At 48.8% G+C, this 13,303-nt stretch overlaps 1 protein-coding gene across 8 annotated transcripts in view; it reads right to left on the bottom strand.

The window, feature by feature from the left end:
• wdpcp (WD repeat containing planar cell polarity effector) overlaps window positions 1-13,303 on the bottom strand; it is a 288,945-nt gene that overhangs the window by 93,315 nt on the left and 182,327 nt on the right. For all 8 annotated transcript variants that reach the window (XM_072507250.1, XM_072507270.1, XM_072507286.1 and 5 more), the window contains one exon: window positions 521-623. In XM_072507250.1, the coding sequence (XP_072363351.1) occupies window positions 521-623 (103 nt within the window). The remainder of the gene's footprint in view (window positions 1-520; window positions 624-13,303) is intronic.

The following is a 13,303-nucleotide window of genomic DNA, read 5'->3' as shown; positions in this document are numbered from 1 at the left end:
AGTACAATATATACACTCTTCACCCCACTGAAAACGATGCAGTGAATCCTCTTAAGGAGAGAAGACAGAAGAAGCAGCAGCTCCTTGAATAGGATTGAGAGGTAAGGAGACAGATCCCATTACAAGAGGTCATTTCTGGTTCTGCTGGGATTGCGAGTGATGTTGTGTCGTGGCTTCTTGAAGATGTTTTGCAGCTTCCAGCTAACATACATGTTTTCCATCATAATGATTTTATTGATATTCCAGAATACAATAATATGTAATACACTGAGTAGGATGGTAAAGCAGTGCTGCTTAAAATTAAGTCCTACAAAAATATTTATGGGCTTTCACAATGCATATTTGTGCTACAACTATAAAATCCAACTTGAATTTAAATAAATCTTTTTTATGAGTCTTCAAGTCAGTTAATTGCCAATTCTAATCAATGCTCCTGGAGCTACATTAGAGGTATTTTAAATACGATTGATCTAAATAAAAATGCCTGATCGTTAAGGAAGAATTAACAATTAGCTCTTACCAACTTCAACTGTGATTGATTCCGCATCAATCTCATTAGCTTTCTTCTTAGCCACTTCAGCCAGTGCCAGCTCACCCTTATCCAAAGCCACATAATAGATGTCCTTTAGAATGCAAAAGGAAAAAGTGAGCAGATCAGTAATCTCAAAGGCTATTTACTATATTTGGTTTTAATTCACATAGGCAAAATAGATTTTAAAACTGTACTTTTCTAAAATAATGCAAACTTAGGAAGACAAGTTCAGTAAAATCTTATGTGACATTACTATCATATCCTAATTGCCCTTGAGAAGGTGGTGGTGAACCAAGTGGAGAGTATTCCATCATTAGACTTTTTAAATTCCAGGTTTTTATTGAATTCAAATTTCTGACATGGTAGGATTTGAACTCGGGGCTGGGAGTGCTGACTTCGGCGTCAAAACCGGCGTGAGCAACGCCGGCATCAACGGGCCTCCAGGCCCAGGCATTCACCCTTTCCTAGGGGGCTAGTTTGGCGCTGGAGTGCTGTGCGCTCGAAAGCCGGCGCAAATCCGTACAGAGGCCCAGCGCGGAGAACATAGGCCCACCCCCACCCCCACGGAATGGACCATATGTAACCCACGCCGGCAGGACTCGGCGGGCATTCAGCCCGTCGAGCGCGGAGAATCGCCACGGAGGCCGCTTTCACCAATTCTCGCGTGTCCCTCCCGGCAATTCTCCGACCCGGTGCGGGATCGGAGAATCCAGGCCCAGGTCTCCAAAGCAGTACCCTGGGTCTATGTGGATTACTATTCCAGTGACAGTACGACTGCACCACCACCGTAAGCACCTAATGTTGCTTCTGGTTTTGTGTGCTCACCTACCCACTGCTGTTCTCAGACTAGCTTCATCTTCAAAACTGATCTCACATTTCAAGCTACCTTGCTGGCATACATTTGTGCTGGTGTACATTGTCAACACAAGAGGCCATTGCCAACATGAGGCACCATACCCTGCTTCCACTGAAATAATCTAGCTCATGGTCAAATCCCCACTCCTTCTCAACCCTCTCCACTGGACAACCTTCAACAATGCAGTTGCTGATACTCTGCATGTCATACAGCTCCTGGATGCATCCTTTCACCACAATGGCCTCTGAACCAGGTCATTGGTTCCACACTGTCTACAAATCAACACCTTATATTATATCCTCTGTATAAATACAGCACATATCTCCGAATGTCTGCCAATTCTATGCAACCTAAATTTAATCTGGCTCATTTGCAAGCACGTTTTAGATGCCACTCTGGATCTGAGCTCATTACTGTGATTTCCTTTTTTTTTCCATTTCAGCCATCTAGGCCTTTGTTCATCCTACCTAAATCTTTTTGCCTTTTCCTCCCTTGTCGGTTTATGCCCTACTTAAAATACATCTCTGTCTAAACTGTGTTTACCCTTTTAATATCTCTGTTTTTGGATTGGTGTGTATTTTTGTCTGATAATACCCCTGAAAAGCACTATGGTTAAAGGTTTTTGTTCTCCTATAATCCTTCTGGCTATAGTCATTGCACTGTATCTGTGCTTCACTGGTATTTTCAGTTGGGTGAGATCCATGAACCATGACTGTAAAAGGTAGCCCCAGTTATATGGTATTCCTCTGGCAGACTTCAATAACAAGCCTCATTGTTTGCCTCAAAAGCACCCCAACTATTCCTGGGAATCACAATCTTAAACTACATTGCTCTCTGTCACAAATGAACTGTAATTGTAGGGAAGGGACACCTTTGTAGTTCAAGTAGACTATTAATAATAATAATAATAATAATAATAATAATAATAATAATAATAATAATAATCGCTTATTGTCACAAGTAGGCTTCAATGAAGTTACTGTGAAAAGCCCCTAGTCGCCACATTCCAGCATCTGTTCGGGGAGGCCGGTATGGGAATTGAACCCGCGCTGCTGTCCTTGTACTGCATTACAAGCCAGCTGTTTAGCCCACTGTGCTAAACCAGCCCCAGCTTATTACACAAAGCGGCCAGCAATTCTCCTCTAGACTCTTGCCACCTGGCAAAATTGAAAAACATTTCCAAATTGCTGGTTGTCCATGAACTGGGGAATGAGCTGGGTTAGTCTTCTGAACAGTGTACTGTATGCCTATTTCATATCTGTGTCCTGCTGACCAACGCAAGTTCGGGGTGGAGGGAGCGGAGGTGGGGGTGGGTGGGTTCTAAGGCATAAACAATGAAGGACATAGTAATCTTGACAACTATTGGCAATGCAATGCCTGTGGTGGTATGGATGGAGGTTAGCTTGCACCATGTGATAAAATGTGTTAACAGCTCCTCTTGTAAAGTGCAGCTTCTTTAAACTGTTTTATGACACAAAAATTAAATGTGCCTTCATTTGAATTTAGATAGAGTAATGAAGCTCCTATTTCTTTGGGATAGCATCCATATTGAAAGTAATCAGGCTTTGAGTTATGGCTGAGATTCAGAAAGTTAGATCTTTGACTTGACTATCAGTCAACCCCTTCATATTACAGAATTTACATAGAACCCACAACATAGAGACAACAGCCCATTTGGGCAAACATTGGAGTTTATCGTTCACACTTATCTTAATTCATATACCTGCCCTGTCCCCGTTATCCTCCAGCGCTTTCCTTCAACTGCCTATCTAACCTCATCTTTGCTGTCTTGATTTTGGCATGTGGGAAAGTGCTGAAATAAAATACATTTTTATTATGACATAATGTTGCCCATATGGAGTGGGAGGCCAGTAATATATTGAACTGCAGCTTCATACCTATTTTTATCCACACAGCAAATTCCTAATTTCCACCATGTCATTTAAAATAAAATTTATGACCTTCTCACAGCCCCAGGAGGTCCAAATAAACCAAAAATTACACAGGCTGAATCTTTCATGCCTACTAGTGGCTAGGTTTAAGATTACATGATAGGTGCTAAGCAGTAGATCTCTAGCCCATCTATTTAATTTAAAAGCAGGTGATACAAGAGAACTCCTAGAGAGAAAAGTGGCAATAAAATAAATAAATCAACAAAAACAAATAGCAATTACGGTGAAAAAAAATCTTTCAAATTACAGCAAGATGTTGGCGTTACAACACCAACACCAGCTGGCTTATTTGCCAAGTGAGAAGCCATCAGGACAGCTTTGAGAACAGGTAGTTACAATGACAGAAGTACTTTATACTTTGTTGAATGATGGTTGTAAAAATAGCCACAGAACAATTGTCAAAGATTGCGCCGTATTCTCTTTGAACCAGTTATTTCCTTGAGATACCCAGGAGAACTTTATAACATTGTAGAATTAACAGTAACATTTTTCTAGAATTACAGAAAAGCCTATAGAATGTCTTTGTTATGTAACAGCAGACACAGATTACCCTCCCCCTGCCAAACACAGCTTTTTTCTTTTCATGCTTTTATATACAATCAAAGCTTCAGCACAGAAGATCCATGCTGTGAGACTTAAGAAAGTGCTATCAGCTTTGTCCATCCAACCTCACTGTGGCATTGTGGTGCAAGATCTCTGGAAACAAGGAGCACATGCTGGGTTGCACACAAGACTTTCGGCGCAGGTTAATTTTACTTCTGTAGCTAATTAAATGGGAGGACCAAAATAAAGGGTTAAGTGTCAAAGCCTTTGAGTTTGTACTTCAGTTTTCTTGTTTGGAAAGTACCTGAAGAAGATTTTATAATTTATTCGAGTGGCATAAGCCTTCAGTTATCTAAGCATTTAGGGAGTGGATAAGAAATATTGGGTGCGATTTACTGGCTGTCCCCCACCGGAATCAAGATGGGACGGGCCACTAGACCCCAGGAGAGGCCTCCCTCAGGATTCTTAAAAAAAAAAAAATCTTCATTAAATTCTCGATATTTTATACCTAAACTTAAGGCAAAGGAAACAAAAGTAAAAAAGGCAACCCGCCCCCACCAACCAATACCCATAAACCAGAAACTAATTCTGCCCCATCTCTAATAGCTGCTGGAAGCCAGTTTGTTAAAGTGAGAAATAAGCAAGCGCCATCTCTTATGAAACACTTCCCTCCCTCAAGATGAACTTAATTTTCTCCAAACACAGCAACTTCATCAAGTCCCCCAACCACACCGAGACACAGGGTGGAGAAGCTGACCTCCACCTCAACAGGACCCCCCTCCTAGCCACCAGTGAGGCGAAGGCTAGCACATCTGCCCCCACCTCTGACTGCAGCTTCGGCAAGTCCAACACGCCGAATATGGCCATTTGCAAGATCAGCGACATGGTGCTTAAGAACCTCCTCAATGTCAGGCACGACAAAAACATATGTACGTGGTTGGCCGGTCGCATGCCACATTGCTCACAAATGTCCTCCACCCCCTCAAACAACCAACTCATCTTCAACCTCATCACGATGTGCCCTGTGCACCACCTTCCAAGTGTATCAGCACCAGCTTCGCACAACTCCCCTGGGATTCCTGACAACCGTTATGCCTTGCGAGATCTAACCAGATCTCGTGAGATGTAATTCTTTGGATCCGCCCACAATGGGCAGGACCCAGTCTCACACAGTTAAGTGAGTTTAAAAACCCACTTAGCTGTGTTGACGCCGGATCGAATGGCCACCCACCATCTATCAGCCTCGCCGATGAGGCACCAGCTGAGCGCCAATTAGTACTGGTCCCCACAAGCAGGGACCTGGCAGAGCGGCACTTGGGAAGGGGGGGGGGGTCTGCCAGGTGATCAGAGGCCTCTGGGTGGTCAGCCTCTGGCCAGGCTGGCACCCTGGCACTGGCAGTGCCACCTGGGTGCCATCCTGACACTGCAAGTGTGCCCATATTGCACTGCTAGGCTGGCAGGGACACTTCCAGGATTCCAGGCTGACAGTGACAAGGTGCTAGGCTGGCATTTTGCCTGAGCCGGGGATCAGGCCTGGCGGTGCACTGTGGGGGGACTCGAGGATGCCCCAACAGGTGAGTTTGTAGTGTTCGGAGGTCGAGGGATTGGGGCGCCATTTAAAATGGCTCCCCGATCTCTTCCTGCACTGAGGGGCTCCGCTTGTCGCAGCTCGTCGGTGCAGGATATGCGTCAGTGTGGCCTCGATGGTGCGTTCCCCACCAGGGGCCGGGAAAAAAAAGAGTGCTGTTAAGATAGCAGGGTTTCCCAAAAAAAAACCATAGAAAATAGGAGCAGGAACAGGCTATTCGGCCCTCGAGCCTGCTGCCCAGAATGGTCTTTTTTTTTAGTTAAATAGCAGCATTACCCACAAGAAAGATAAAAGTCGAGAATATCTGAATTGTTATCTGCAAAGTACAAAACAGGCCCAAGGCCATGGTAAGAAACGGTCGACAAATCGAAAGGATGAGACTTCCAGTGGTGTTATATAGGGGGAAGACGTGCACGAGGTAGCTCCCGCTAGTGTCCTGTGCTTTTAGCCCTTTTCGCTTAGTGTCAGGGGCTATTTTTGGTTAAAACCCCACATATTTAATGTGTATGGTACTTACATAGGTGAAATGCCTAGAAAGCCCAGGGGAAAAAAGGCTGAAAGTAGACTTTCGGCGATAGAGTCAGAGCCTCTTCAGGGTTCTCAGTGGAAAAGATGGCAGAGGCAGCCTCTACGATTCCGACAACTCCACTGACGGCCGAGATGCTTATCAGCACCTTGGCGACAAAATTTGTCAAACACTGGCGGGTTGTGTCAGGGGATCTACGCGAATCGATGGAAGAGGCCTTGGCTTCCATTCGTTTGGCATTGGAGAGGACCAACAAAACAGTAAAAGCACATGGAGCCACTTAAAAGGCATGGCGGTGGCCCTTTCGAGGCATAGTGACCAGATTACCTCTCTGGAAGTGGAGATGTCTCTGATGGAAGTGGGAATAAAACGCTGAAGGCCAAAGTGAACGATTTGGAGAATCGTTTCAGGTGACAAAACATCCGAATTGTGGGGCTACGAGAGGGGATAGAAAGCCCAACTCCAACAGAGTATTTTGCGGAGATATTTGGGAAGATGGTGGAAGGTGGACCCACGCTCCTTCCCGAGCTCACTGGACACTCTGACAGAAGCCTCATCCTGGCGAACCACCGCAAGCAGTAACTGTGAAGTTTCACAGCTTCAAGGAAAAAGAGCGGGTCCGGAGATGGGCGAGGGAGGATCACGACAACAATTGGAAAGACCACGCCATCAGGTTTAACCAGTATGCGGGAGCTGAGCTAGTGAAGAAGTGGATGGCATTCAACAAAGCCAAGGCTGCCCTATATAAAAGCGGAGTCCGGTTTGGGTGATGTACCCGGCATGGCTAAAAGTGATTTTTGAGGAAAAGACTATTTGATTTTTGGATGTTGGGGATGAACATGTTGATATGTGACTGCTGGGGTTCCTTGTTCATGATTACATTTTTCTGTTAGGTTTAATGTTTTACAAATTGTGCTTAGGTCGGTGGTTTAGTCGGTTTTTGTTCTTTATTTAAAAAAATGTATTTTATCCAAATTCAAAAATACAAAAACAATAAGCCGGAGAACATTCTCCACATCTCATGATTTACAGTTTTGTGCAAGCGTTTCCCCCTTTTCATGCCTCCTTAAACATGGCAGTGAACAGTCCCCACCATGTCTCGAAGCCGATCCCCTTAATTCAAACTTAATCTTCTCCAACCGGAGGAAGTCGTACAGATCCCCCAGCCAGACCGCCACCCCCGCGGCATTGTCTGTGGCCATTCCAGCAAGATTTTTGCCGGGCAACTAGAGACGCGAAGGTCACAACATCGGCCTTCCTTCCCTCCATCAGCTCCGGCATTTCCAATACCCCAAAAATCGCTACCATAGGGTCCGGCCCGGCCTCTACCCCCACAATCTTTGCTAACGTCTCGAACACCCCCTCCCAGTAGATCTCCAGCTTCTCACAGCCCCAGAACATTTGTGCATGGTTCACTGGTCCTCACCCACACTTCTCACACTCATCTGCCACCCCCTGGAAGAACCCATCCTCGCCCGAGTCATGAACACCCTATGTACCACCTTAAACTGTATCAAACTTTTCCTCACACACGAGGAGGTCGAATTCACCCTGCACAGTGCTTCATTCCACTCTCCCCATCCCATCTCCCCATCGAACTCCTCCTCCCATTTCTCCTTAATCCTCACCACTTGCACTCCCCCAGCCACCAGTATATGTCCCTGACCCTCCCCTTCCAGGTCCGGAAGCAGCAACCGTTCCAATAGGGCATATTTCGGCAGCTTGGAAAACCCTCTCCAGACCTTCCGTGCAAAATCCCTCACTTGCATGTGTCTGAATTTGCTTCCCTTCGGGAGCTCTACCCTCTCCCACAGCTTTTCCAGACTTGCAAGCCTCTCCTCCAGATGTAGATTCCTCGCCCTGGCCAGTCCCAACCCTCTCCACCTCCTATACATGCCATCCGTCTCCCCCGGCTTAAACCTTCGATTCTCACACAACGGTGTTAACAGCGACATCCCCTCCATTCTAAAGTGTTCATCAGCTGGTTCCACACCCTAATGTGGACTATATGATCGGGGTCTCGGTATACCTCCTCGGTGCCAGCAGTAGCTCTGCCGCACTATGGACCTCAGGCTGGGCCTCCTACAGGACTCCTCAGCATCCATTTTTAAAACAAAATCTTAATTTTACTTTTTTCTTAGCTGTTAAAAACAAATTCCACTCAAGTGGCAATTTAACTTGGCCAATCCACCTACCCTGCACATTGTTGGGTTGTGGGGGTGAGGCCCACGCAGACACAGGGAGAATGTGCCAACTCCACATGGACAGTGACCCGGGGCCGGGATCGAACCCGGGTCCTCAGCGCTATGAGGCAGCAGTGCTAACCACCGCACCACCATATCGCCCACTCCTCCTCCATCCTAACTCCTCTCCTCCCCACCACCACCTCACTTTCTCCACATCTACGCCCAATAATAGTGCAGCAAATTCGGTAGCACAACCCCCCTTTCTGGCTCTGCGTCTGCAAAACGGCCCTCTTTATTCTAGGTGCCTTATCCTATAGGCACCTAGAGTATACTTCGTACACGTGCGAGAAGAAGGAATACTTCCTCTCCCCAGGGTTCTTAAACCTCCATGGGTCCATTATGCTCATCCACTCCATAAATCCTCCCAGCTCCTTCGCCATCCTCAGCCTCCCCATTGACCTGGGACTCGACCTATCCACCCTCGGCTCCAGCATACAATTAAAGTCCCCTCCCATAATTAACTGATGCGTAGCCAAGTCCGGAATCGCTCCCAGCAGCCCCCTCACGAACCCCACATCGTCCCAATTCGGTGCATATACATTCATTAGCCCCATTGCGCACCTCCAACACCCCGTTATCACGTATCCCCCTGGATCCAGCACTTCCTTGACACTTACAAACCCTGTCTTCTTACTGAACAGGATGGCCACCTCCATTGTCGTGTTATGTACTCTGATTTATTGAACCAGCAGCACAGTTAGCACAGTTCTCTATGAGTTCGACTCTCTGCTAACCCAAGTGTGGTTACTCTGACTGATTGTACGTGCTGGAAGTGTGATACTGTACATACACCCTGACTCACTCTGTAGATGTTCATCAGTGGAAAGAGATGGAATGTGAGGGCCTCGTGCCTTTTATAGTGAGATACCACCCGAGTGTCCTGCCTGCTCATTGGTCATGTCCTGTTCTCTGTGTTCATTAGCTGCCTGTCTGTATATCATTATCTGCATGTCTGCATATAATGACACCAATGACTTTGAATCAAGCCCTGAGTGAAATACCTGACCCAACCATCCCTTTATCAACCTAACCTAATCCTTCACCCTGAGGTGTGTCTCCTGCAGGAAGACCAGCTCCCCTTTCAAGCACTTCAAGTGCACAAAGACTCGAGACCTCTTCATCATACGTTCCATGTTACAAACCTTACAGGAGGCTTGCACCTCCATTCCTCTCTACTGTACGCGATTCTCCCCTGCCGATTCTGTTCCCTTTCATTTCACCCTCCACCAGGCCCATCCAAGATGGCCCCCAACTCCAAGCATTATCACGCTCCTCCTCCAACACTGCCACGTCGCATCCCCCCCCAATCCTCCACGGTCATCTCCCTCACCTCACTTCCACTCACCAGCATTACCTGCCAGTGGGGCAGCTCCTGCCCGAAAGCTCCTCTCCCATCTACCCTCCACCCCTCCCCACCTTGGTCTGTGTAAACGGCTCCCTGTGGACCTCACTCTCCCCCACCCCAAAAAAACCCCACAGGGCACCACCTCCAAAAGAAATTCCACCACACGCAGTCGGGGACGGGGACGGGGGGTGCAGTTTGCCCCTTACAAACCTATTGCCCTTCATAAATGATCACAACAATAAAATCGCCCACCTGAGAAGAACCCCCACCCCCCCCCCCCACCCTCTGGCCCCCACACTACCCACATCTTCCAAACTCCATTCTTCCAACTCCTACGTCGCCTATCAACTTTCAGTTCTACCCCAGTTTACGGTCTCTAATAAAGTCATTGGCCTTTGGGATGTTGAAATAATACTCCCGGCCTTCGAAAGTCACCCACAAGTTTGTCAGGTATAGCACCCCAAACATAAACTGTCTTTGATAAAGAGCCGCCTTGGCCATGTTGAACCCAGCATGCCTTTTTGCCAGCTCCGCTCCAATATCCCGATATATTCAGACCTTGCTCCCCTCCTAGTCACAGTCCCGAATCTCCTTGGCCCGCCGCAAGATCTTCTCCTTCTCCACAAAGTTTTTTTTTTTTTTTTTTTTTTTAAATATAAATTTAGCGTACCCAATTCATTTTTACCAATTAAGGGGCAATTTAGCGTGGCCAATCCACCTACCCTGCACATCTTTTAGGTTGTGGGGGCGAAACCCACGCAAACACGGGGAGAATGTGCAAACTCCACATGGACAGTGACCCAGAGCCGGGATCGAACCTGGGACGTTAGCGCCATGAGGCAGCAATGCTAACCACTGCGCCACCGTGCTCTTCTCCACAAACTTGTGGAGCCTCCCAATCACCACCCATGGTGGCTCCGTCGTTGTTGGCTTTTCCCTTAGAGACCTGTGTGCTGTATCCACCTCTGGGGGCTTGACCAACACTCCCTCTGCCACCAGCCCCATCAACATCCTCGAGACGTAGCTCGTGGCACTTGTGCCTTCCACACCTTCAGGCAGGCCAATGATATACACGTTCTGCCTTCTAGATCTAGTCTCCTGCTCCTTTACCTTTGCCCTTAGCGGCTTGCAAATGTCCCCCAGAAGCCCCACCTCCGACTCCAATGTCATTACCGGATCACTGTGGTCAGACATCGCCCTCTCCATCTCCCGGATCTGCAACCCCTGTGCCTCCAAGCACTTCTTGAACTCTCCATCGAGCCTTTCAAGGGTGCTACCATTCCTTTGATGGCCTTCGATCAGTTTTCCTGCATCTCCTTGCGGTGCTGGTGAAATCCTTCTCTGATGAACACCATCAACTGCTCAATCTGGGGTTTTCCAGCATGTGACAGTCCTTCCCCCTCCCCCACCTTTCCGATTGTTCCTTGGCCAGGTCTTTAACCTTCTTCTGCCGGATCTGATTACCAGCAGACATGCCACTCCCGGGGGGGGGGGAACTTCTCCTCCAAACCTTCAGCTACACTTTCCCTTCAAAATTCCCCCGTTTTCGGGTAAAAAGAGTTTAAATCAATACCTTCCAGCCGGAGCTGCCCATGGCAAAGGCCATGTGACCACTCACTCCATGGCTGCCACCTGAAGTCGTTGGCACGGAGTTGGCACCACATTATTGCGGGTGTTCTGTTTTTGTTCTAACTGTTGTGAAAATATATAGCGTTCAGGGTTGCGGCGCGATGCGGAGCTAAGCCGCGCGATTCGGCAGCTCCCGCGAAAACAGACTTTTGCGCCCGCTAACGGAGCCCCAACAGCATTTAAAAAAAAAAAAACCATGGGGAAGGAAGGAGAAAGTCCCCTACAGACCTGCATGGATCGGACCCGCAGCGAAACGGTGAAAAAAGCAGCCCTGGAGCAGCGGGAGAAGAAAGAAGAAAAAGAAGGAAAAAACAAAATGGCGGCACCCACGGACAGAGAGGAGATGAAAGAGTTCATCAAGTGCTGCTTCGAGGAGCTGCGCAAGGAGATGGTGGCGCCTATACTGGCAATGGTTGAAAGACTTGGAGCAACCCAGAAAGCCCAAGAGGGGAATTTCCAGGAGATCCAGGAAAAAGTGAGTGAGAACGACGACGAGCTCGTGGGCCTGGCGGAGAGAGTGAAGCGGCACGAGACGCTGCACAAGACGTGGGCGGGAAGACACAAAGACCTGGAGAACAGATCAAGGAGAAACAACTTGAGGATCCTGGGTCTCCCAGAAGGAGTGGAGGGGGCCGATGCCGCGGCATATGCGGGCACAATGATCAGGATGCTGATGGGTGCGGAGGCCCCCCCGGGATTGCTGGAGCTGGATGGGGCGCACCGAGTGCTAGCGAGGAAGCCCAGGACAAAAGAGCCGCCAAGGGCGATGGTGGTGAGATTTCACCGGTTTACGGACAGAGAGAGGGTCCTGAAATGGGCCAAGAAGGAACGGAGCAGCAAGTGGGACAATGCGGAGATCAGAATATACCCGGACCGGAGCACGGAGGTCGCTAAGCGGAGAGCGGGTTTCAACCGGGCCAAAGCGGTGCTGCATCGGAAAGGAGTGAAATTTGGAATGTTGCAGCCAGCGCGACTGTGGGTTACACATAATGGCCAACACCACTACTTCGAAACGCCCAAAGAGGCGTGGATCTTTATACTAGCTGAAAACTTGGACTCTAATTAAGGGTTTGTGTGGGAGGGGGGTTTTTGAGGGTTGAAGTATGATGGTTGGTGTACATAGGGGGTCAACCACGCGCAGGAAATGCTATATGGGCTGGGGGAGAGGGACAAGGCCACGACAGGAGCTGCGCCATGGGGAGCGGGGCAGGCTTTGGAAAGCACGGGGTTGTCTTTCCCGCGCGCGGCAAAAAAGGCGAGAAGGGGAACAAAGGAATGTACATTGATTGGGTGATTCCCACACGGGGGGGGGGTTAAAGGGATGGCGGGGGAAGCCGGGGTCAGCAGGTGTCAGCTGACTTACGGGAGGGATATGGGGGAGCAAAAAAGCTGGACGGGGATCGGGGGGGGGGGGGGGGGGGGGGGGGAGGAAAAAGGGTTGCTGCTGCACTGGCCGAAAGAGAACGGGACACAGAAGAGGGGGCTGGGACGGGGGTCCCCCGGTTTGGGGACTGGAGAGTGAGGGAGACGCGGACAAGGGACTGGCCCAGAAAAGGAGATGGCTAGTCGGCGGGTGTGGGGGGGGGGGTGAGAGTACCTCCAATCCGGCTGATAACGCGGAACGTGAGGGACCTGAATGGGCCGGTGAAGCGGGCTCGAGTGTTCGCGCACTTGAAGGGACTGAAGGCAGACGTGGCAATGCTCCAAGAGACACACTTGAAGGTAGCAGACCAGGTCAGGTTAAGAAAGGGATGGGTAGGACAGGTATTTCACTCGGGATTGGACGCAAAAGATAGAGGGGTGGCAATTCTGCTGGGAAAGCATGTGTTATTTGAGGCCAAGACTATCGTAGCAGATAATGGAGGGAGATATGTGATGGTGAGTGGTAGGTTGCAAGGGACGTGGGTGGTGTTGGTAAATGTATACGCCCCGAATTGGGATGATGCGGGATTTATGAAGCGCATGTTGGGGCGCATTCCGGACCTGGAGGTAGGAGGACTGATAATGGGAGGGGACTTCAATACGGTGCTGGACCCAGCACTGGACCGCTCCAGATCAAGGACGGGAAGGAGGCCGGCGGCGGCCA

This window comes from Scyliorhinus torazame, chromosome 1, assembly GCF_047496885.1.
Source record: "Scyliorhinus torazame isolate Kashiwa2021f chromosome 1, sScyTor2.1, whole genome shotgun sequence".
Lineage (NCBI taxonomy): Eukaryota > Metazoa > Chordata > Chondrichthyes > Carcharhiniformes > Scyliorhinidae > Scyliorhinus > Scyliorhinus torazame.
Note: the sequence above shows the minus strand (reverse complement) of the source record. Positions and strands in the feature narration are given on the sequence as shown.